Genomic DNA, 25761 nt, shown 5'->3' with positions numbered 1-25761 from the left:
TATATGTGTCTTTTGGTTGAAAAGTTCTAGTCATAGCTGAAGTCTTAATTCTCTTTTTGTAACCAACAGTTATAACCTACACAAATCCCAAAAAACATTAAAATCTTCATTTTTAATGAAATTAACTGCATTGCCTCTTGCTCTTCTGCCTATAGAGGAGCCCTGAACCTGATTCAGATGGACAGATTGTTTTTTCCCCACTGTATTGTATTGAAAGCAGTTAATGCCAGCAAGTATTCACCTGAGATCAGAATTGGACTCTATGTCTTTGCTAAATGCATCTAGGGAAGAATAAGTTTATTGGTTGTTAATGAGGTAATAGTTTCAGTGACAGAATTGATAACCAAATAACCATTTTATTCATCATTATTGACTTGTCCCCGCCCTATACATCTAACAGTGGAATGAAAGAAGTGTTTGGCTGGATGAAATTTTCACTTCAGAAATGCAAGCTGTGAAGAAATCAAGAAATAAGTTATTCTAATAATAACATTTCACCTGGAACGGTACAGTAAGTGAGTTTAGTTTTGTTTCCTTATGCTGATGACAATGTCAAGAGAAACTATGCCCCAGAAATAAACCTAAGAATGAATAAAAACTCTACTATCTTTAGGAATCTTTATTATAGTAAGAATTAGACTCCTTCAAAGGTGGCCATTGACATGGTTTTCGTTCAGTCATGTCATTTTCAGCCACATTTTGAGTTTGGAAATCATTTAATTCAGAAGCTGAGACAGTTGTGTTCCTGTAAAACAGGACTGCAAAATAGCAGCAATCTCTCCTGAAGTGCTTGAGTGACCAGGGTTCAGAAAGTAAAGGCAGGATGCATTCCTGTAGCACCTGTTGTACAATTTCTAGGATGAGAATGGGTTTCTGCTCTCTGTATAGTGGGCCTGCTGCTTTATAATATTAGATAAACTGATTTAAACCAGAGGACTGCACTAATTGTGATCCAGAATCTAAAATGATTCACTCAAGGCACACAGGTTCTTAGACATTTGTTTGTTAACAATTTTTCACTGACTCACATTTTCTTACACTTTTAAATGCTCCTGCTGCCAGGGATGCAACATCTTCACAGGTCTCATTAATCCATGACAAAGTAAACGTCTGTGCCTTATTGCTGGTACAAAACTGGTCTGACCAGCTTCAACCCCAATGGCTGCAACCTGTTTTGCCTAAGAATTTTACTCCTTGATCTAATCTTGGGTTTATTTATAGTTGTATTTCAAATTGAAATTAGAATGTAGTTTAGTCTTGCTCTTCTGAAGGCCTTGACATTTCCTCCTTTCCCACAGAATGGTTTCAAAAAATAGAGCCAAATTTACTACTGGATTACATTGATGTAAATCTACTGGAATCAGTGAAGTTGCATCAGTTGATATTTGGATTAAATAAATGGGTCACAGAAATACTGCACAAGTGAATGGCCAGCCAGATCCTCACATAGCTTTAACTGGCACAACTTGACCAGCACATGGTAGCAATTAGCAAATAAAATTGCAGCCTAAAATCTTCCTTGCTAAATCTTCACGCTAAATTTAATGACATTACACAACACTAGATTAAGTCCAAAGGCTTGAGAACAGCATATAATCCACCTGCATAACCTTGCCATAAGGAAAAACCAGTAAATATTGGTTTTAAGAACTGCGGAGATGAAGACAGACATTTAAGCCACCATCTCCAAAAAACGTCATTGGTCTGAGAGCACATATTTCCCCCAGCCCTGTTCAGACCAAAATTTCAAGCACAGACCACTCACAGCTCCAACTAAATCAAGAGGGAAGTTCAGATATTCACCCCATGGAAAAGTCACAGACATTTTTTTGCTAGCTGGGTCTTTAAAACAGAAGCACCAAAAGGTAGTTGCTCCTTCTGAGAGGTCTGAGTAACAACCATGGGCAAATATCAGGTTCAGAGAGCTGAAAGAGTTTTGTTAAACAGAGACAGATGTCAGAGACAGGATTTAAAGCATCAGTTCCTGTTTTCAAACTGTAAGATCATCTACTAATCCAGTAATTCAAATTCAATTTCTGTTTAAAGATAAATAAAAAAATAAATAAGATAATAAAGTACTTACTATATAAAATATCTTACTTTTTATATATAAGTGTATATATATATATACATACTAAGCAAGAGTAATATATGCTGCTAAGTAATAGCAGTTCTCATTCTGAAATAGAAGTCCTTTCTTTGACTGTTTGTTACCATTTTACAACTTAGCATTACAAAGTATTTGTTGAAGAAATGAGAGAGGATTTCTTTGAGGTAATCCTTCAGAAAATAATGCCTATACACAATTCTGTAAGTAAAACAAGCTATGTGTTGGAATTCTTTGCACTGTCATGGAGAACCTACCTTTAACAGCAACTGGTACTTGGTGATTCTCTGGACTGGCTTTAAGAGATAAGCATCTAGTGAGAGTTTATGGTCCAATTTACGCTGACACTCCTGTAAGAGACAACAGGGAAGAAAAATGCAATGGTTTCTTGAAGCACAGGCAAGACACCAAGACCATTATCATTTGGTAAACTAAAGATTATATGTCTGTGAATTAATTGAGAGAGAAATTTGTTCCATCTGCGTAGGAGTTTCCAGGTTACTTATGCCACAGTGAAAATATATCTAAACAAGAGATAATATTTAGGTTCAACTTGGTGTCGAAATCTGGCAGGCCCTGCTCATGAGATCGCAATCATCTGGGGTTTGCAGAGAAGTCAGCACTTGTTTGGTTTGGGTATAGCCTGAAGAGTCAGGGAATCCATTTGCTGCTCTACCCACCCAGTCTCGCATAGAGAGAACCTCGACACACACTGAGCACTCGCCATCACTATGAGCAGCATGTGGAAAAGTCTGGGTATTTCTCTAAGTTTTCTAAAGAAAGAAGAGCTACAGAAGGAAAGCAAGCTTTGATGGTCTTGCACTGCTAGTCTGCACTGAAACTCCACCTGAAAAAAGATGCTGTCTCCACACTGTCTCCAGAGGGCTTCAGACCTTGGCTTGTTCTGACAATATTTTTCATATATTTGGAGGTCCTCTTTCTGCAAGAAAAGGAGAGGTTAAGTAAGATAAGAAAAAAGAATCCACAGAGCACCTGCTTTGAGTGACACTTTTTCTTACCTTCCATGCTAACATTAGTCATTAATTCATGGTGATAACTCTGTGTGTAAAAAACACACTGAAGCTACCAATCTTGCCTTTTACTCCTGTAAAGCTAAATACACCTGAAAGTGAGATTTTTTTTTCCTCACACTTTTTGCACAAAGCAGGGAGACTGCAGACTGGCAGACACATAATCTAATTGCAAAACTGTTATCTTCCAGATGGGGAAGAGATGGCTTGAAAACAAACAAAAATAAACATTAGAAATGTAAATTTTGTTAACAGTACTGGCATAGACATGTAATTTCTAACAATGCTCACCACTTAGCCAAGGTTTACATGTTCAAAACACTTTGAAAATACTGTTGGCTCTCAATAGTACAAGGATTAATGAAAACAGTAGCAAGTTTGTCTTGTTGATGTCCCAGGCCAGGCAGGTGGAAGTGCTTAAACTCTGTCCTCTGCAACTTAGAAGTGGAGGGATTCACTTGACTTTTATTTACCTTTAACTATACCACTTTGACTAACTATACCACTTTGACTAACACCATGGCAAAAAAAAATCCCACTGACTTCAGTGGAAACAAAGGCAATCTCTATAAAAGCCCAGAGAGGTGTATTTTAAGCTCCCTAGACTATATGGGTGGATACAGACAGACAAGTTCTGCCAGGTTCTTGGCTCACTGACTGTGCACTCCGGTGGCACAGAAGCCCTGCAGCCAGGTGACCACAGAGCTGTGCTATATAGATTCATGAGTAGGGCTGGCCGTGCTATACAGGTATCTGAGCAGAGCTGGCTGTACCATATAGATTCCCAAGCTGGGCTGGCTGTATCTGACCATCTGGGAGCTTCTCATCTTTGCATCTATCCTGGTGGATATGACCTCAGCGAATCAAGACAGTGCCAAAATGAAGTTCAGGAATTCCCGGCTCTTGCCTCTGTGCTTTCAGCCCACTAGACTGTATCTACACATTCCTGGTGCAGGGAAGGCATTTTGTTTTGTATGGAGTTACTAGAAGAAACCAGTATTGCTGCAATCTACCTCCACAGACCTGGGCTGGAGTTTCCCTGATGAATCAGACGTGAAAGCAAAACTATGCCATGCAACACCTTACTGCATTAAGGATTACACAACGCAAAAAGCCCTGTTGCAACTCAATAAAGTATTAATGGTGCTCTTACAAAATAGGTGTATAGTTTTCTTCACACAAATAGAACTGTTTGTACATGTTGCCTTGGAGGGAAGTTAATAGGGGGTAAAACCCACAAAACTGAAAATAATAACGAAGTGTGATCAAGCATTACAATTTGTTCCTGGTCCACAGAAACCTGATTGGACTGGGCAAGAAGAATAGAGACAGCAACAGTCAAGAGCACTATTAGGATTAAGAAAGAAGTACCAATTTTAATTTAAAGAAATGGTACAATAATCAACAATTTACCATTAATTTGTCATAGTGGAACCACCCTATGCAAATGCAATCTCCTGCTGTCTAAATCAGTGCCACCTGCTCAGGTGGAAACTTACATCTTTAAATACAACTTTAAAGTTTGTAATAGTGAAAGAAATAGAAAATTCCTGATTAAATTACTGGGATCAGGATCTAAAATGCTAAGAAATAATTAATTACCTAATTACTCAAATCCCAGTTTTAAACATTCCATACATTTCTATTTTCATATCCAGAGGTCATGACTCTCTGCTGGTACCTTTACACCATGCTTATCTCTCCTGCAATGCTTTTCCTTTCCACAGTGATTTACATCTCAATGTCTTCATACGCTTTTACACATGCAGCGTATATGCACAATTCAAATTATCTTTTTGATTGCTGATTTATGAATAAATTTTACTTCAGATTAGAATTCAGCCCTTTGAACCCAACTCACAGGTTTCTGCTCAACCGCTACAGTCCTTTCACAGATACCCTCCTTTTCTAAAGGTTTCTTTCTCCCTGAATGACCACATGCCCCAGCTGCTGGCTCCTATTAAATTGCTCTCTTTTCCCAAGGTTAGCAATATGAATAAGTAAATAGTGGTAAGTCACAGCCAGTCACTCTTGCCAGGCACCTCACCTAGCACTTGCTGGTAAGCAGCCTGACACACCTTTTGGTTCTTCCTGGGTATTCTTGCCTTGGTTTGGCAAGCTTGCCTTCTTCCCAGCCCCATGTTTAGCAGATCAGCCCACAGCATTCCTCTTGCTGCTGATAAAGCACTAGAAGACCCATCCTACAAAGCACTTAGTACTGATCCCTCCCCCCTGAGCACCTGTGCAGGGCTTTAAGCAAGATCAGGCATCTTGGTGATGGTATCATATAATAGCTGGCACGTGGGCAAAGTTGAGCTGCTTTAATTGTAATTTAGGTCACATGAAGATCATCTCCTAACAAGGACAGGCAAAGTGGGAGTGAGAACAAGAGGGGCATTTCCCTTTCATCTGATTTTGCTACCACGTTCCAGGAGAGAAGCCAGAGAGACAAAATAGGCTGGGACTCCACAGGCTGTTTCTGCCATTGCCTGAGAAGAAAGGTTCACATCCATGGGAGAGCATGTGGGGAGATGGCAGAGGAATGACTGGCAGGGGACAGAGGGACTCGGGCAGCAGGGTGTCCCACCACAGCTCTCAGGACGCTTTCATGCAGCTCTGGAATCAGGGCTGAAAAGTCCCAGTATGATCGGACAGAGTAAATCCACAACAATGTGACCATCCTCCCAGAACTCTGCATCACCTAGAACAGCAGCCGTCTCAGTTTCCCCCGTGCCAAAGCAAGCACGGTCATAACTCACAGGGAAAGCCAGAAGCCTCTGCTCGGCAGGAAGACATAAAAAGCTGCCAATACGTGGGGAACGCAAACATACAACCAGACTTTTGTTTGTGTCTCCTAAAGGCAGTCCAACAGAAATAACGGATTTCTGGACTTTATGTGGCTTCTTCTAAAAACAGAACATAAGGGCAAGTTCTTGAATCAAAGGTGCTACTGTGTGAGCAAAGACATCTCTGGAGAGAGGCTTTCGCTTTCTTGGCGCGAAATTTGAAATAGGGAGAAAGCAAAGGCATGATTTAACCTCTTATTCAACAGATTTAGTGTTGTTTAACTATGCCACAGAAACTGAGAAGTAAAGGTGGCAGAGGGACTGATTTTTCTTCCACTTCACACCTGAACCACAGCTTTAGTGCTGCTGATTTCATGCTGGTAGAATAGTGAGGAGAACTGGGCTCAACAGCTGTTTTTTACAGTGAGAGATGTAAGCTACAATATTTAAACATGGAATCTGAACTTTCTGCAGAATTACAGAATCAATTCTGTACCAGGAATTTCTCTTTAGCTCCAAATCCAAGGATATGTGCAACATACAGACTATTTTATGCTTCTTGGATTTCAAAGCTTTGCGCTCTTCAAAGACTGTTTATCCTATTTTGCATAATGATTTCGCCACAATATTTTCCTGCTCAGCATCTGAATCTTAGGATAACATATTCCTTAGTAGTGTAACTTACTCAAGCTCTAAATGCTTCACTGTTAAACAGAAAATAATACAGTGGACTTATAATCGCATTTATACTTGTATGATGCTCTTCAGCCTGACTTGTTTGTAAATTGGGGGGCTACCCTTTGGAATTATCACTTGGTCATAACTCCCATTGAAAACTTAGAGATGAGGCAGTGCTTAACACCTCTGACAACTGGGGTACGTATGTTTCATCCAAATCTGTCTGTATTTCATGCAGCACTTTGTTAAAAAAAGAAGATTCAACCTGTATCCTGGAAAAGCAGCAAATGCTGGATGTAGTACACAGTGGAACCAGGAGGTACCTTTGCCTACAGGGAAGAGGACAGATTTTCCCACTTCTCCTGCCTCTTGCATTCCCCATGCAAAACACAGGCAGTTCAAACAGTTTTGTCAGACTATGAAAACAGCAGCAACCCACCAAAATAGGTCTTTTCTTATTAGTAGAGCCTCACTGTGAGTGCTATATAAATAAGCACCATTTGTTATGTTACAGGGAACAGGACAGTCATGCTAACTGGGTGGTGGGAGGGACATGACTGGCAGCTCTCGGAGGAGAGTTGCACAATTTAGTAGCTGAAAGTAACAGGGTGTGAAGACACAGGCATGTGACCAAAGCCACCACTGCCTGTTGGCTTTATGCTTGCTCGTAAACTGAGCTCACTCTGCTTTTAAACAGTTGAACTTGCCACTCCATACAAGTGGGGAGAACCCCACTTGCTTGTTGAAATATGTGAACAAGCAAAGGAATTGACCTCACAGAGTCTTATGGAGCTGGTGAGGTTTCACCACACAAGGAAGGTGGTAGACTCTGCTGCACCAGCTCTAGGGGAGTAAGTCTCCTGAATGGTGCTGAGAAAAGAAAGATAAGGTAGGAACAGGATGTACTGTCTGCACTCGGAGCAATCTGCTGTGATAGCATTCTTTGCTTATTTACAGTAGGATGGTGTCTGGGATACATCAGTCTGCTGGCATAGATTTTTCTGATACAAAAAATAAGTCAAACGTTTGGATCACTGATTTTTTTTTTTTTTAACTAGGGCTTGAAATACATGGCTAAAACACTGGTAACAGATCTCTGCCTGTCAGTAAACCAGGTAAAGCTTAAGATGTCACAATACATGCTATTTAACTGTGGCTTAATTTGGGAGTATCTACTTATGTGAGTCTTCCTCATTCACAAAGCAATCAGAATGAAAGGATAGGAGTAAACCTGTGAGCACTATAAGATACGACCATAGATATTCATACAAACCTGCAAAAGAATTTACTTACTCTTTTCAAAAAGCATCGGGCAAGAAGTTCAGGGTTTTCAATGCAATTTTCTATCTCCTTAAGGAAAATTCTGAGAGGAAGAAAGGAAAGCAAACAATAACGTAACATCCCACTCACACAGTGTGCTAGCGTCTTTGTAAATGCAGCACTTAATCATGTTGATAATTGGTATTCTAGATCACCTTGCCCACATAGTGGACAAGGCTTCTGGAAAGGTTTAGGATCTTAAAAAGGATATCAAATATATCATGTCTTCTGAGGTGATAACAGAAATATAGGACAAATAAGCTGAATACTAAGGAAACTTACACTGGAATTTTGCCAGAGAAAGAACAGGATTTAGTCCTGTAACATCTACCAGTGTACCAAGGGAGGAGGTAAAATACTTGCCACAAGATACATTCAAAATGGATAATGCCCGGGGAAATCATTAGTAAATACACACAAGGGTATAATCTTTCACCAAAAAAGATGAAATAGATGATCTCAGGGGTGTTCCCCATGCATGGGTTTTATAGGACACACACAGAGACAGAGTGAGGGTGACTTTTCCTGCCTCTGTGTGTGTGACACAGCACCCATATCAAGGGAGCAGCAATGACAGGAGCACCCGAGGGTGCAGGACAGCCACCAGTTCCCACATGCCTGTTGTGGAATTCGTAGATTTCTGGGAGGTTCCCAAAAAGAATTTCTTTCTTGTTCTGGAGTGCAGATGGAATCAAATGTACTAAACTGGGATTGTCCATTTCCGAAGCATATCCCTGCAAAGAGTGGAAAATAAAACCAAGCTGTTTTTACCAGGGAAGAAGTATTGTGTCTGAGACACTGAAAAGCCCCAACGCCTATTTGCATTTTGTTCTCAATAGAGCATACAAAGGCTTCTCCTGTGCCAGCTTCTTTGTTGCTCCCATGAATTTCTGATGCTTCTAATTTTCCCCGGAGCTTTTACCGCTGGTAGCTGTGCAAACACATTTTTAACCACAAATTGAGAAATCACTGGATTAATGAAAAATATGAAATCACGTACCTAAGATTCAAAAGCCATTTTGGTCATGTAGGCATGGAAACTGCTAGGTTTGATAGACACATATCTTTCTGCTATACTGCTTAATTTCAAAAGGGTTAGTTTGGGTTTATTTGTTGAACTGTGGTATTTGGCTTGATTATTGGGTCATTTCTTGTAGAAACTGGATTGTGTTTCTTCAATAAAAACTTTGAGAGAAAAACAGTCTGAGTGGAGATTTTAAACTCAAGAGTAATATACCAATTATGAGAGCTGTCAGCTCCCACAGCTCAAATCTAATAAAGAAGCAAACACATGGCTGTAAAAATAAACTACCCAGTCCTTCGTGTCCCACCCAAATCCAGGCATGACTGAGCCCTGCTCAGCCTCCATCCTCCCACAGACTGGGGACATCAGACTCCACACACAGTGTTCTGGTGTCCTATGAGTTTCCAAAGCTCAAGAGTTACACATGCAGTGTGAGCTGCTCTTTTCTGTGTTCAGACACTACGTGGGACAATAAACAAGAGGGGGAAGAGGGCCTGCCCTTTTCTCTGTTGTTTTCCAAACCTACATTCACAGAAATTTAGTGTCTGGCCCCATGGAAATCAAGGGTGCTGTTTCTGAGGCCTATTGATATTTTGAAAAGGCACGTAATTGATGGTTCCCCTGTCCATAGCTTTGAGAACCATGCAACTTTTACCATTCTGTGGGCTGGGGTCAGAGAAGGTGCCTCTTCCTTTAAGCCCTGAGGAAAGATGTTCAAAACATCCTTCTCATGTTCCATCTCCAAGGCTGGGTTAATTTGCTAACAAAGCCCATGTACTCTAAACAGGAGGTGGGAGGTCAGAGTGCTCAGCCCACGAAGGATGTGCACCCACTGGTGACTTGGAGGTTAAGCACCAGAAGTAATTTCAGAAGTTTTTCTTACCTCTATTATACTTTGAAGTTCTTCTACATAAACACGTTCTGTTTCTATGAGTTCGTTGATTATGTGGCTAAAAGACAAGAAAGGTGGAGAGATATAGTGTTTACCAACAGTTCAACAAAGAATACATGAAACAAAAAACAGTATTCTTTGCATATTCCTGTTTATGCCTCTGACTACACAAAAAAAAAACCCTTCAAAGGTAATTTCTCCATACTTAATAACGTGCCTTGTTGATAAGCCTAAAAGTCCTAAACAACCCTTGAACTACTATTATTTCAGTTCATTTTAAACTTCATCTTGGTTGCTTCTGTCATTTTTACTCCTACAAATCTGAACAAAAAGATTAAAAATGCCCTAGAAAGCAAACAAAAAATGTTTCCTCTTCTAATAATAACTAACAATACTCAATAAAAGGGGGTCATATTTCTCAAGCCTATGTTACGTTTCTGTTTTGCTTTATTTTGCAAAATAAACAAAATTGGTGATCAGGCTTCCTTTCTTTAATGCATTGCAAAAACAGGCAACAGGATGATGTCAGAAGTCTGAAAACATGAAAGTAAGTTGGAGTAAAATATACTATATCTTGGACTTTTTATTTCTAATATTAGTTCAGTGCTCCTAGGTAAGTTGAAGACATATGTCTTGAAGATGCCTGATTTATTTCACAGAAACATGAATGTAACCAATTCACTTTTGGACAAAAAACTAATAAGATTTTAAAATAAAATTGCATTAAATCCCTCAACTTTTTAATGCATCAGTTGTCCCATATTCTCAATAAAATGTTCTCTTTAATACACTTATGAACAAAGTTTTCAGGGTGGCTCTTCCAGAGGTCTGAGCGGTTTCTTGAAGTTGAAAAGGATGAATGCCAAGTATTCCTCTCCTGGTCGATGGACCACAGAAGCCTGTGACCACACAGCGACATCAAACAAAAACACAGCACCAGAAGGACACTGGGGAGTAATGTCTAGAGGAACTGGAATATGTCATAAAATCTAACACAAAACCTCAAGAAGATTTGATTTTATTATTTAACTTAATTTTGTATACTAAGAGTAAATGCTTTCACTTTGTGTTATGGAAACTTGTGTAACAAACATATTCCCTCCTTGTAAAGGTGGTGGTAGCTGTTTTATCATCTCAGTTTCAACAACAGTGAAACAGAGAAATAATAATGATGGCATTCCTTTGGTTCCTGGTTAGAGTTAAGAGCTTCAGATCTCTAAACTATAGGTCTGTACATAAAGGGTAATCATTTTCCAATACATCTGCACTGTGAAATAGCAGCAGGATAGCAGAATTTGCTGCCTAGATAAGACTTTCACTGCTCATGTTTTTGTTTTGGTTTTGGTTGGTTGGTTGGTTTGGTTTGGTTTGTTTCTTTTTGGTTTTGTTTGTTTGTTTGTTTGTTTGCGGGTTTTTGTCATCTATTTGTTTTGTGGGGTTTTTTTGTGTTGTTGTGATTGTTTGTTTTTTAACTAGTCTTTTTCCAACTACAAATTGTGTCCACATGAATAAAGAGGAATTCAATCAAACATCCAGCGTTCAGTCAGATTCAGTGCACATGCTGTTACATTTGCCTCTTAGTACCCATGGCCAAGCACATCTCTGGGATTTCCCACTTGGAACACAGGAGCTGTATGCTTAACCCCCAACTGTCCCCAAAGCAGATACCTCTCATGCTTCTGCAAAGAGCTGGTGGCTGCAAATTCTACTCCCTAGGCTGCTATTGGTTGATAAGAGTGTTGCAACATATAATCCATCCATCTGCACCGATCCCACATCCAGATGTTGTTTTATATAATTACAAGACTATTCTTCTGACGGTGTTATTCTGTATTTCTTTCTCTAAGAAGGTCAGTGTCACAGCAGGAACACTCAGCACAAACCCATCAGAAAAGAGCTTTCCTTGACTCTGGAGTAACTTACCTGAATTGCTCTCCAAATAATATCCACGGCAGCAAAATCTCAAACATTAAAGGTTGTTGCACATGAATCACTCTTTTGTCAAACTGTTGACAATATAAAGCCATGCACTTGATCAAGGGCCTTCCACAGACTTTAGAATTGCCCTGACAAAGATGCAATTTGAGAACAGTAAAATAAAGAGCTACATAAGTGTATGTTGCTGCTGCAGGGGAAAGCATTGAGAGGGTATAAAGGACACGCTTCCACGGTCACTGTGTGAGCATGTTAGGTTGGTACATGATGAAGTAGAGAGCTCACTGTATGGTACAAGGGATTTAATGGCATTTGAGGTAGTCTAAGAGCCTAGAAAACTGGCAGAGACACCATCTGATATACCTCAAGCCATGAGGGATGAAATGTGAAATGTCCATCTCTTCCAAGACACCATGGGGCGGTGAGGGTAACTCAACATGTACCTGCTGCGAGTACCATTTTTAAAATATGACACAGAAATTGATAGGACTATTGTCACAGGCAGTTCTTCCAGCTCCCTTTTTCCCTTGTACAGTCTCAACAAACATGACTGGGTTAGAAGTTATTTCTAGTGACCAGCTACATCATAAGTCCTCTTTACACTGCCCAACATCTGAATAAAGCTAATATTGCAAATGAACATCCATTGTTTATAAAGAGAAAGGACCTTGTACTGTGGATAAGAAATTAAGACAAATGCAGCTAATCCACTGTCCTTCTGACTGCTAAGAAGAAAGTACAGGCACCAGGGTTCACCCTAATGTTCCTGTCAATAATACCAGATGTTAAACAAAAGGTGAAACAGCGAAGGAATGAAAAATGAAGAATAAGAGCTAACCAATGGCAGATCAGAGATGTGGGCCATTACTGTATTTAGAGTTTTAAACGTAATTCACAGTTCCTTCAGTCCCTCTCTTTTTTTCTGTACCCACATCCAAACTACATAGCAAAGTCCAGAAGTTTTGTGCAGATTTCTACCAGCTTCTGAGGGCTTTTCTCCAGCCTCCCGTGCTGCCACACACACTGCTCAACACCCAAATCGCAGGCTGCTCCCTTGGAGGTAGCAGCAGACACAGCACTGAAGTATCTGCCATCCCCCCTGCTCCCGTATTTGCTTTCCCCCTTCACAGAGAAACATGAAAACAGGAGATGGAGCCAGGAGGGACCACCTGAAATCTTGGCCTTGGCACTAAGGGACTGTTCATGGTTTGGCCAGTAAGTATGAGAACTTGCAGCCTTTAAACGGGCTTGTTGCAGTTGGCTGTGTCTGAGAGAATTCCGAGGTAATTTCAGAATTGAAGCAGTTTGCAGCCTCGACTTCGGATTCAGCGTTGTGGTTACAGGAAAGACCTAAACAGCCCCCTTGATGACTGGAAAGTGGATAAAAAACCAAGTGTAACTGGGCTGTCTGAGGTAAAGAGGAGGTGGGGGGAGATCTTTCACACTCCATTGCTCCTTCATTTCAGAGACATTTTATAATAATATGAGGTTGAGATGGCAGCAGTCCAAAACCAATAAAACTCTGTGTTGGCTTAAGTTTAAGGGCAGCTCTCACAAGGATAGTTCCTCGCCAGGATCGTCCCCAAGTAAGTGGACCATCTCAGCCCAGATGGTGGAGGATTAGGCATCTGACCTCTAGGTCTAAGGTTTACAAAGAGTCTCAGAAATCCTTAAGATCTTATCTGTAGGCATCCTTGTTGCCAGTAAACCTTAATTCCACTGGAGTACACTTGCCCCTTCCGCAAAGAAACAAAGAGACTCACCAAATAAGAAGAGTTCCAAAGTTATTCTGGTCCAAATAATACCTGACCCAGTAGCTTTCCTGGTGTCAAAACAGTGACGTCGAACACTGCTCAGGAGAGCAAGGCCAGCTTTTCCCTTTGAAAGGAGTCTATCTTGTGTCCTAGCAGAGAGGGCTCAGCCACCACTAACCTGACAAAGTACGTGGTGTGGCGGGGCCTTTGCTGCTGCCCTGGCTTGGCAGAACTAGGATGTGGCTGTGGTGGGAACAGATCACACACAGGCCCACTGGTGTGAAGTTGTCAGATGTTCCTCCAGCAAAAGAAATTTCATGTTAAGGGAAACAGTTAAAACTAGCTCACATTTATTTGAATTATTGATCTGGGTTTCTAACAGAACATCATGACCTTGGTTACACTGAGACCACATTTCTGAAAGGTGTGACTTCACATCAGTTTCCTTTGGTCAGATTATTCTTGCTTTGGCACTCATGGCATCCTGTGGCCCTGCAGCACTACAAAGATCTCACGCACTCAGCCTCTTTCCACCTGAAATGACTCCTGGCTTTGAGAGGCACCACAGTGCCATCACAATAAGGAGGACAAGAAAGCAGAAGGTGATAGGAAAACTACTTCTACCTCTGGCAAGTTAGTCATGCCATATTGAAATGAAGAAAAAAAATGATTGCATAAAGGGTTGTCTTCAGCAGGGATGAGACTGCAGGAGGTGCCAGAACAGCAAAAGCATTGGGAAGAGACTTGGAGAAAGAGGCTGAAAGAAGCAAAACAAGTGGGAGACAAGCTGAGTGGGAAGGGATGGTGGTAGAGCATTGTCTCAGTCACGAGTGAAACCTTGAATCTGACGGAAACACTGGTATTAGCAACCTTCGCTTGTGGTGTGGCGTTTCTGTATGTGTCACTACCTGTGCTGACATTTAGAACAAACTATTTACATTGCTTTGGACTGTGCAAAGAACACCTAGCAATGCTTTTAATGAGGTATAAACTAATCCTGCACTGTGTGGCCCCATTGCAACAAAACTTTTGTCAACAGGCATTTTTATGAGCTGGCTTCTTCAGGTAACTGGAGCACCCTACAGAGGAAGGTCCTCACCACGACGACCAGAAAGAAGACACACACCCGCCCATTCCATCTGAATAATTCTTCGTCCTTCCTTCTTCCTTATTAACAGAAGAAACAGGAAATGTAATTGAATGCCTGGCCAAGCTCTCCAGGTATGTCAGGTCATTATGCAGTTTCTCTATCACAGTTCTGGTAGGAGTCGTGTTAGGTAGTTTCTCTGCTGTGATACGAGCTACCTTAGAAAACCTTATCAAATATAATGAATCAATAAGCAGAAAAAATACCCAGAGACTACCACAACCTATTAATATCTCTTCTGGCTAAATCTCAATGGCTCTTTGTTCATACAGTTACTATTTGTGCATCCTGCTCAGATGGCAACATAAAATTAGTTCGAGATTTTTGTTTCCATAACTGTTCTTCTTCTCTAACAAACTCATTGTCTCACTTCCATTCACAGATCTTGTTCCTATGCCAGGATTTGCTGTCACAGGTTCCTGTCCTGTTAAGGAGTCTTTTCCTAGAAAAGAAATTGGAGCCATCAAATCGAATTAAACCAGTGGGGTTTTCCTGAAAGAAAACCCAATGCATACATCAAAACTGATGCTTCAAAATTATTATGCTGCAGAAAATCTGTCTGCATGACTGATGTGGACCAGTGAAAGTGGCACGTGTGCATGGGTACTCCATAGCTGTCTTCTGAAAATGCATGGAGCCTGGAAGATGCAAAGTTAATATTTGCAACAGCTGAAACAGCAGAATACCAGTGTGCAAGAGCAAAATACTCAGTGGAATCCATTAAATTAATAAAAATAAAATAAATATAACTTTTATCAATATGTCTAATTTAGATGGAGATATGAATTAATTGAAAATATGGGTTTTTTAAATACCTGAGGCTTCAAAAACAAGAGAAAGGACTGAACAGAACTGTGTGCGGACAGAGTAGGACATAAGAAAAGTGACAGTGAGAAATGTACTGGCTGGCAAAAATGAGCACAGTGGTAAAGACCCTCTTGACCCAGCACTCTTGCTGTTTCTGGGTGTAAATTAAATATAATGAAATGATTTTTTTGGAATGGTGTCTCCTTTGTGGGTAGTAAATAGTGAAAATATCACTGTCCCAGTGGAAATAGAATCAGCAATAAATAGCACATCCAGTTCTGAACTAGAAATTGCTACCAAAAAATCTAAGATTGGTGTAATCACAAAATCTCAAAGTTATCTCTGTGCTATGGAATCAGAAGAAATAACAGCATGTCTGCTACCGCGTAAAGGAAATTTCCATTCTACTTACATAATTGCTTTTAAGAGGAATATATTTTTTATCTCTCACAGTGCTAAAAGTGCCTTTCCCAGCTGGAAAGTACTTGCAGCTGAGATGGTGCAACAGCTCAAGTGAAATTTAAGTAGTGAGTCAGTTGCTGTACTTTGCCTCCTAAAGTGGAATAAAAGATCATTCTGGACGTACGAATATTTGTTTGAATGGAACTTTGTATTTGTTATTTTACGCAGAAAACATTTCTGATTTTTCTGACACTTTTTTTTTTTTTTTTTAAATAGAAGGGAGTAATGCCTTGAAAGAACAATGTTTGTTCTCAAAGTACATTTCATGGCTGCAAATGAACCCCAATTAACTAACTTTAAGAAGCACAAGGGATTTAGATAGTACGCTCCATCTCATCTGAAAATCAGTGCCCCTTAGTAAAGTTACTGGAATTGCCTGCCTAGGTGATCCTATTCTGCTGCAATGTCAAATGGACTTGCTCGAGTTATAATTGAAGTTCTTCCGAGCAGAAGGATTATATCTTTGTTAGAAATATATTTCACTACCAAAGTCACCATTTATAATATTTTGCTACTTCTGAAATGCTCTGATCTCTTCACATATAAAGAATTGTCCCATATTCATTGTTCCCAAAACAAATTACCTTGGGGAAATATTTTTATATATCTTAATTAGTTGACCTACATTATAGGAACCAGAACATAGTTGTTAATGGAGAGGCAAATTAATAAAATCACCTACAGAGAGCAATAATATGTACAGAGGACTAAAGTCGAGCAAGAGTTGTTTCTCATCTCAGCTGTGCATCTGCACTGAAATGATGCGGCTCTGTACACAAAGCTGAGCTCGCTTTGGGCAATGTGGATGCAGCAGACTGGTCCTTACTGGCCAAAATAACACACCAAGTAGCTGAGCAACTATTTGTCAGCTACCCATATTTGTGAACTACTCATCAGGCCCACCTCGAGATTTTGGTCTTTTAATCATGTAGCTTCACCGTTTCTATTTGATGATAAAGACACATTTAGCTCTGTGATATCTCAACATGGAGTAGTCAATTAGCTAAAAGTAAGCAAATAATTTATAGATCAAATTTGCTACCAATGTAACGGCTAAGTGGCATTAGTATTGGGCCATATTTTAGTAGATTGTATTAGGTTGCTCATAGATTGTTATCCATATATTGTTATCCATACAAGCTACTTGACACACATGCTTGTAAAAATATCTGCATGTAACGGAGCCACTGCAGGTGAACAGGCTGTGTTTTATGTGTATTATGGTTTCAGACTTTTGCAAAACTATTTAACAGTTTTTTTCTGTGCTCAACCTGATTTTCAAGAAACAAACTACTTTCAGTTAAGATGCAGTATATTTTTTCCATTCCTTTGCAGACGCAGTATAATGATATCCAAATACCAGTTGACCTCATTGAGCAAGAAATCTGGTAAAGGCTGAGAGTGCTGTGGATTTTCCCACACAGAGTGGTGAAGCATGATATTTGAAAAGGGGCTTTTTTAATAAAATAAAAAGTTACAGTGGTAAAACCCCCAAACTTTCGAACAAACAAGAGAAAAACAAAACAAAATAAACACAACCCAAAAGTAGGTTAAAGGAAGCTTAATGGGAACCATTTATTCTGAGAATTCACGGTGACTACTAGAGCTCAGGCTTTAAGTAAACCTAAAAGATGCCCACAACCTCTAACCAAAAATCTGTGTAATCTCAGGTGGATATCCTTGCTGAGCTGCTGGGACAATGAAGGATTTAGGCATATGTGACTCTGCTCTGTACAAATTCCTACACCACCCTAATCTCTTACTCCAGAGCACCTCTTAGATTCAGTGACTTACATCTCTCACACCTGTGGTACTCACTCGTCCCCATCCTGGCCCTGCAAGGACATTTTGGGCTGTGCAGAACCATTCTGGGTTGGGATAGAGAAGCTGAACACAAAACTATTTTTCATCTCATGCAAATGGCAGCACAAATACTATCCCAAAGGGCCACTGCTGGAGGAAGATAAGAGGTCCAGTGGTTTTGATTCTCGTAGCAGATCTGCCTTTGACAGCTTTGTTCTGCGAGATTTTCAAAGGCCATTTGAGTAGAATGAGGAATTAGCTTTATTATTAAAATTAATATATTTGATTTTACAGACAGCCCTGAGTTTATGTTGGAGAGGGCAGAGCAGAGACATGCATGTTGCACTTGGAAGGGAGGGGATGGATTTGATATAAGATATAATTCCCAGCCCCTGTGTGGGTTTATATTTCAGTCTGAGGTGTGACCTTAAGGAAACTCCAACCTGCAAAATCCACTTCTCCTTGTAATAGGATACAGGGTTGTGCCAGACTTAAAACCTATGGTCCTCCTGCCTGAGCTTTGGTAGATCTCTTGGATATACCCTGCTTTTAAATGTCTTTGAGAATCAGCATTCTGTCAAGCCTGAGGGTGTTACATGACAATAGGAATGGAACAGGGAAAGAAAATCCTGACAAGCTAAAACAGAGTTTATGGGAGCAGCTGGAACACATATGCTGCTTTAATTTCTTCTTGTCATGTTTACATCAGTAAATTGTGAACTGCTATGGCCGAGGAGCAAACATCCTTTGTGTGTGTGTGTGTGGTGCTTTCTCCACAGCCGTAATCCGGGGCAGTGGGGCAGGCAAGGATCATTCCATCTGCAGGTACGGTACACCTGGTAGTGACTGGGAAACACAGCTCCCAGCAACACCTCTCTGCATTTCCTAAGCTGTACTTTGGACAACACTCTCTACCACACCTCTGGAAGGCAGGTTGCAGAACTTCCTGCTAAACTTCGAGAAAGAGAGAGAGACACTGTCTGTTGAAAGATATTCCCAACTTAGAAAGCAGCTTTAGAGAACTGTAGAATAGATTCCAGCTGAAGAATGTGTTCAAAGGGTTGCTTTACAGAAAACTCGCACAATTACAGATTGCAAGAAACTGGGAGGATATTACCCAGTATTTGGGTAACAGTATTACCCCTGTTTCTTACTTTTTTTTATCTGAGGAGCTGCTAATGGCTAATGTCCAAGACAATACAATGGGACAGACAGATTTCTGGGCTCATTCGGGACTGCCATTCCTCTGTTTTTTTCCCTGAGAGAATAGGAAGCTTGCTTTATCAGTCTCAGTGGCTGTTATGAGTCTTACACAAGCCTTGTTTACATGGTGAATGTCTTGTATGCCACTTCAGTGTTTGTAGTTAGAATTGGGGTTGGGTGCAGTTCACAGGTGACTGGAAGAGGTAAGAGCACGCTGTACCAGACAGAGCTGTTACAGAGGCTGAAGCTCTTGATGTCCTCTACCCACATAGTAAATCTGATCTGAGAGTACTGGTGGAGGAGCCAGCACAGACAAACAGAACCTGTACATTTTTATCAAGAATAGCATGCTCAGTGCCATGTTATCTAGTTCTAATTTAGGTCAGACACCATAAAGGCAAGGTAGTCCATGCTAGTTTGTCCGACATGACTATTAACCAGAGAACAACATTTGAAGGCAGATTTGCGAAAACTAGAAATGCAAATAAAGCATCAGTGCCTTCAAACTGGAGGCTACAGAGAAAGATCAGCAACAGTGTACTGAACAATCTGGAACTTTGCAGAGTCTGCAGAGGGTCTGGTTGACAGACAAGTGATACTATGTAGAACAGAATTCCTGTTTAGACCCATATGAGGGAAGAAGGTTTCTGCTAGCTGAAAAAATATGAGTGAATTTTCAGAAGTAAATACAGTAATCTAAACAGGAATATGTCACAAACCTTCCAAAGCTGGTTATTATATTCCCAGTTAATGAGCAGCTTGTTAAATGCAGGAAGTGAAGTCAGTGGTGATTTACTGAACTGAATTGATAAATGACTGCTCCATTGCATCACCAGCTACACCGGAGTGACAGATGTCCTATCTCCTATGCCCTGTTGGCAACTCTCCTGCAAATTATGCGATTATTTAGATCAGCCCAGTGTGGGTGCAAGTCACTGATATCCAGATTAGGCAACATGACCTGCTCTTTGTACCGCTGTAAATGACAACATAGCATGCTCAGCACTCCTTCATGAGCTAATTCACGTACAGAAGCTGCATGGTTTTAACTTCAGATCAGTTTAAAACCAGATGTCACTGGAACCAGTGTGAACGTGTACAGGGAAGAGAGGTATGCTTTGGCAGCTCTGTATGGAGACTTTTACACCTGGAGAGGCCTGATTGCTTCTAGTTTGTTTCAGTGGTTTCTTAGCCTGGAGACTGTCACTTTTCTGTCCTTTGAAGAGAAAGTGGTACCACCTGAGCTGAGGTGATATAAAAATCATACCAGTGCTCTTCTCCTCTTTCCCCATCCATCAGCTTGGCAGTGATAACAGGGTTGAGTAACAGCCTTCTCTCCTTGGCTTGTGCCTATGCTGCCTGGGGTTTCCAGGTGTCCTTTATGCACATACAGGAAGGCCAAGGACTGTCAACCCCCTACATCAGAGCAAAGCAACATTTTTATGGAGAGGTGATATAGCTACAGTTCGGGGAGAAACAGAGGAACCTTTAAGCCTACATGTGCTTCTTCAGACAAGACAAATCTGGTCTCAGGCCAATACAAAGCAGCCTCTATTTGAACATACTCTATAAACTCTGAGATGGATCAGGTGGTGGGAGAGACTTTCAGTAAAGTCCTGGATAGGCACAGCAAGTAGCCACACAATGGATGATGCGGATTGCTCCCCATTGACTGTGTGCTTGATGAAGTTTCCAATGCTTTTTCAGGTGGAGCACACACATCCCTGTGAGACAGGGCAAGCCAGAAGACACCTCTGATCCTAATCTCCCCGTGTGCCTAAAACAAACCAACCCTCCAGTATGCGCATGTGGCCAGCTGCACTCCAGGAGCCTGCCCAGAGCCAGCAGGCAGCAGAACAACTGCACAGAAAACAAGTTGAGGAATTCCTGGAATTTCTGAAGAGTATTAAAATAATCTTAGTATCCAATAGCAAATAGGTACAAGAGATAATAGCAGAAGTGGCTGCTTATTCCTCTTGGATACTTGATTAAGTGCAAATTTTGTAAGAAAGCATGTGAATATTAAGGGTTTATTATTCAGAATCTGCCTCCCAGATTCTTTGGGTGCAAGGACTTCAGGAAGCCTCCCAGAACACTCAGTAAACCACTGTATTGTAACAATATGATTTTTTTTTGTCCTATTCATAATAATTTTCCCAGTTCACAAAACTATTTGGATCTATAGTGGGATGATGTCTCCTCTTGCTATTCTATGCACTATCAGCAGCAAGATCTCCCCACTTGGCAGCATACATTTTACTTCAAAGATCTTCCCAACCCTTTAGGCTGTAATTAGAGTTGTAAGTACTGGAGCCAATCTGCCCAACAGGGAAACTTCTCTGAAAACAAAGATTTTGTAAAGGTTGAAAGAGATGATGGCAAACAAGAAATGGCTAGTGGCTTCTTGAAATTTCTCCTGCTGACTGCTCTTTCATTAAGTTCCATGAAAGAAAACAGTTCTCTGTGCCTAACAATAAAGTCAAAAAGTTTCTCTATTAAAATGTAGACTCCAAGTTCTTCCCCTCTGCCAGCTGAAAGTTTTCATGAGTCTGGAAATTAGACTGCAAAGTCACATTCTCAGGATTCTACTGTAACACTTAAGTCTCAATCTCTCACTAAAATAATCTTATCTCATTTGTAATAGAAGTCTATATTTTATTATATCATAGTATGAAATTTGTTACATCTTACATTTGTACACTGTAGGGAAACCTTTGTAATGGATCTTACTTTTGCCATTTAAAAGGGGAAACTCATTCCCTCTTTTGGTGTTGTCCAATCTGGAAAAGAGAAGGCTTCAGGGTGACCTTATTATATCCTTTCAAAGTATAAAGGGGACTAAAAGAAAGAGACATTTACCAAGGCCTGTAGTGAGAGGACAAGGGGCAACGGTTTTAAACTGAAAGAGGGTAGATTTAGATTAGACATAAGGAAGAAATTTTTCATGATGAGGGTGGTGAGACACTGGAACAGGTTACCCAGAGAAACTGTGGATGGCCCATCATTGGAAATGTGGGGCTTTAAGCAACCTGATCTAGTGAAAGACGTCCCCGCCCAGGGAGGGAGAGGGGTTGTGGGCTAGATAATCTTTGGGTCCATTCCAGCCCAAACCATTCTATGATTCACCTCTGCCTGCTGGAGAAGCTCTGCATCTTTGGCCAATAGCTAACCAAATCAGGGATCTTAGTTTCTCTCCTGCCATATGCAGCTCTGATGATTACAACAAGCACTTGGACACCGAAGCTTTTAGCTGCACTCCCCTGAGCTACTAGTATTTTTGACACCAGTCCACACCTAAATTTAGCAATTCCCAGACCTAATGTCAGTGCAACTTTGTTATTGCTGATTTAGAATAGGGCTCTGGCACGATATTCTCATTCTGAAAATAGCTTCTAATTCTTCACCCAGGGCAGAAGCGCTATTCTGTTCTACCTACCCAGCCTGATGATTCAGTGATACACTTAGTTATTCTCATGTTCAGAGTGATGCATAGACTGAGTTATGAAGCTCCCCAGTCCTTGTTATATCAGTAACAATGAGGGTAGGCCTGACCCAGATATTAAGATACACTGCATTTAAAGGACTCCTAAATTTAAATCATATCCAAATCTGAAGTTGGAACCTGTCATTTAAGGGTACAAACACCTTCAGGCATAGACCCACAAGTCGCACACTCCAGGATGTGAGTTTGCAAAGTGACACCTGGCTGCTGGTGTGCAGAAGAAGTGATGCCAGATGCTCCACTGATGTCCTCATCATGTAAAGCAAACTTAATGTGCATGTTCAGAGGATAAACAATGAGTCTGGACAGCATACATGCTTGAAGACTATTTTGTATTTATACAGAAATGCTCCATGCATATGGGACAGCTAGGCCCATCCCGTGTTCTTAAACTTGACTCTCATTTAAGTCACATAAATGATACATCAAACTCCAAACCCTAGACCTGGTCATTAATGAAGGTAATTCTATCTGAATATAAGCTCTAGAAGAGCTTATGGTCTCATGAGAATTTAATTCAGAAAGCAGAGATTATGCTGCTTACATGACATGCCACATCTGAGTACAAAACCACCAATGTCTCGCAATTTTCCACCTTACTATTTGGTAGTAAAAGACATTAATGAAAATCAGACACAAGTGGCACTGCTGTAACTCCTGCCACTGCACACTTATCACTTCAATATACCTGTTGCTGTGCTTACGAGTGATTGACGTCATGGCCACATCAATGACCCGTTGATAGCACCAGCACCATCTCAGGAAAAGAGTTAAGCTGTGGTCAGAAAGTCCAGGAACAGATGTCATACTTTTGTGTTTTCAGTGGGAAGCACTAACATTGACTAGCAAGGTCACCCAGCCCTTGTTGCAAGGTGGACTAGAAAAACGATAGGTGAATTGGACCCAAAGCAAATCAACCAGAAAATATTCTGGATTTACAGGAAATTCAATTTCATATCTGATGTGGATCAATATCAACTATTTGGATGAAGTTTCTTCATCAGTTTATCCACTCCGTAACTGTGCAGACTCCCAGTCACTCCATCCTGCCCACTCCCTTGCATTTGACAGTAATTGTACACCAGCATGGACACTCAGACAAACTGGTGAGCAAGATGAGTTGATTCAACTCAAAATCAACCTCAGAAAAAGAAAAACCAGTCATACTAGCTGCACAGTTGCAGCTGTACAAGGGATACAAACAGACTACATGGTGTGGGTGTGGAGAGAGAAAGAGGAAGAAAGGACAGCAGCAGAGCCCTAAATGGGCCCAGACTATATTGTGAAACTGTCATCAGAACAGACCTATGAATCAGTTTTCTTTTCATAAAATGCTACCACAGAACATCTGACCATATCAGCTCCCCATAATAATATTTGAACATAAATTGCAAAATATCACATGTAACTGATGCAGATAAGATACTAAGGACTGCAGTACTAAGGACTGTAGTACTAAGGAGTCCATGAACTTTGGCTGGTTTGCCACAATAACATCCATACAGGCTGTCTCCAGACACTTGTGTAACTGAACTAGAAAGGGTGCCCTCCTTGTGACTTCACCAAAAATGCCCAACTATTTCATACTTCTAGTCTAAGCGCAGAGTCATGTGATTATGAAAGGCCACCAGATTTCTCATACAAGAAACACCTCATGGATACACAGGAAGATTTGAAAATGCAAACCAAAAGCTTTCAGTTAGAATATAATGTAACAAGAGAGTTACAAAGGCCACCTGACAGTAAAGGCAATGAGAGTCCAAAGTTAAGATTTCTGAAAGGAGGGTGCTGGTTTGGCTTATCAACCAGAACTGTGGCTTTTCCATTTTAAAGTCCTCTTTATATTGATTTAATACCTCCTCTCATGAAACTTAGGCTCAGACTCTGTAGAACTGGACGACATACCAGTGAGGGCACACAGATACTGTTTGGTCATGCTAGTCCATCCTCTTGGAATGGATCTACATGATGCAGAAGGCAGCAGCTGGGCCAGAGGCACCCATCACAACCCCTTTGAGGGGGTTCTTCTGCACAGCTTCGACGGGGCTCCACGTAGACTCAAAGGCACAGAAGCATTAAATGACACATCTCTGATCCCAACCTCCTTGTAAAAATACTTCATTGGTAAGCAGGCTTCGGTATATTTTTTTTTTCTTTTTTAGAAACAAATGGCTTTAAGAAATTCCCTCCTACCTTCTTCTTCTACTGGGCAAGAACAGCTAAAAGAACGCTGCTCATACCAAGAGTCGGAAACAATAACAGCAGAGCAGCTTAGCACAAATCCACAGGAACTGCAATTCATTCTACAAAATTGTATCATCTAGGTATTTCTCCCTGTTCTGTTGAATCTTATCAACTCATTATTTATGCTGAAATAAGGCCTGAAGTCTCCAGCCAGAGGTGAGGCCAACTGTGCCAGATGACTGTATGCATCAAGGGATCAGCCCGACTAAAATCCCGTTCCTGCCAGTGTTCGGCTCTACCCTCCTGCACCAGTTTGGACAATGCCCTCAGACACATGGCATGAATTTTGGTGTTGTCCTATGCAGGGACAGGAGTTGGACTCAATGATCCTCATGGGTCCCTTCCAGCTCATGGCATTCGATGATTCTATGATGGGTCCTTACAGCACTTTGCTCTCTCCACACCTCTGAAGACTCGAGACGTGTGCGTGATTAACACAGGGGGTAGGTGTTTCTGGAGAAAAACATGTGACATACCCTTTAGAAAAGCATGCTTGGTAGTGCTGTTTCCTCTTTTGTTGGTTTAGACACGCAACCTGCTTGCATCTCTGTCTTCGGCGGAGGCCAAAGTGGACAAAATACAGCTGGGATGGGGTGTAAAGATTTAATTCATAAATAAATAAGGGTGATGTTCTAAAAAAATTCCTCCCCTCCCCTTGCAACATTACTGGGGAAAAGGAAGTGGTGGAGCTTTACTTCTAAATAAGATTTTATCTCAGCAGAGGATCTGACCCTAACAGGATTTTGGGTTTGAAAAAAAACCAAAAGTCAATTTTTTTACCACTGGAAAATAAAGTCCCTGAAGTGAAACACATACAAACTCTCCCAACTGTAATTTCAGGTCAGATGAAGTCCGTTTGCTTCACTGACAGAGATGCCTCTTTTAAATTGGGGAAAATCCAGATCAACCAAAAAGGGGAATTAGTGAGCACAAATGAAAGGTTGTTGATTCTTTGAGCAGAAGTCACTTTTCATGAGAAAAGTGGACATAACTGTAAGAGAAACTCAGTCACACCAAACTAAGTCTATTTGTAGAGTTGAACAGAAGCAGTCATGTTTGCTCAATA

The 25761-nt window shown here is 40.8% G+C and overlaps 1 protein-coding gene across 1 annotated transcript in view; it reads right to left on the bottom strand.

Moving 5' to 3' along the window:
• Nucleotides 1-25761, bottom strand: part of MCF2L2 (MCF.2 cell line derived transforming sequence-like 2) — a 163949-nt gene that overhangs the window by 38152 nt on the left and 100036 nt on the right. The window contains exons 16-20 of the mRNA XM_082056760.1: nt 9830-9896; nt 8541-8656; nt 7896-7965; nt 2955-3047; nt 2365-2457 (exon numbers count right to left, since the gene is read on the bottom strand). Of these exons, the coding sequence (XP_081912886.1) occupies nt 2365-2457; nt 2955-3047; nt 7896-7965; nt 8541-8656; nt 9830-9896 (439 nt within the window). The remainder of the gene's footprint in view (nt 1-2364; nt 2458-2954; nt 3048-7895; nt 7966-8540; nt 8657-9829; nt 9897-25761) is intronic.

The sequence above is a fragment of the Streptopelia decaocto genome (genome assembly GCF_964273445.1).
Source record: "Streptopelia decaocto genome assembly, chromosome: 6".
NCBI lineage: Eukaryota > Metazoa > Chordata > Aves > Columbiformes > Columbidae > Streptopelia > Streptopelia decaocto.
The sequence above is the reverse complement of the archived record's forward strand: the minus strand, read 5'-3'. Positions and strand labels throughout refer to the sequence as shown.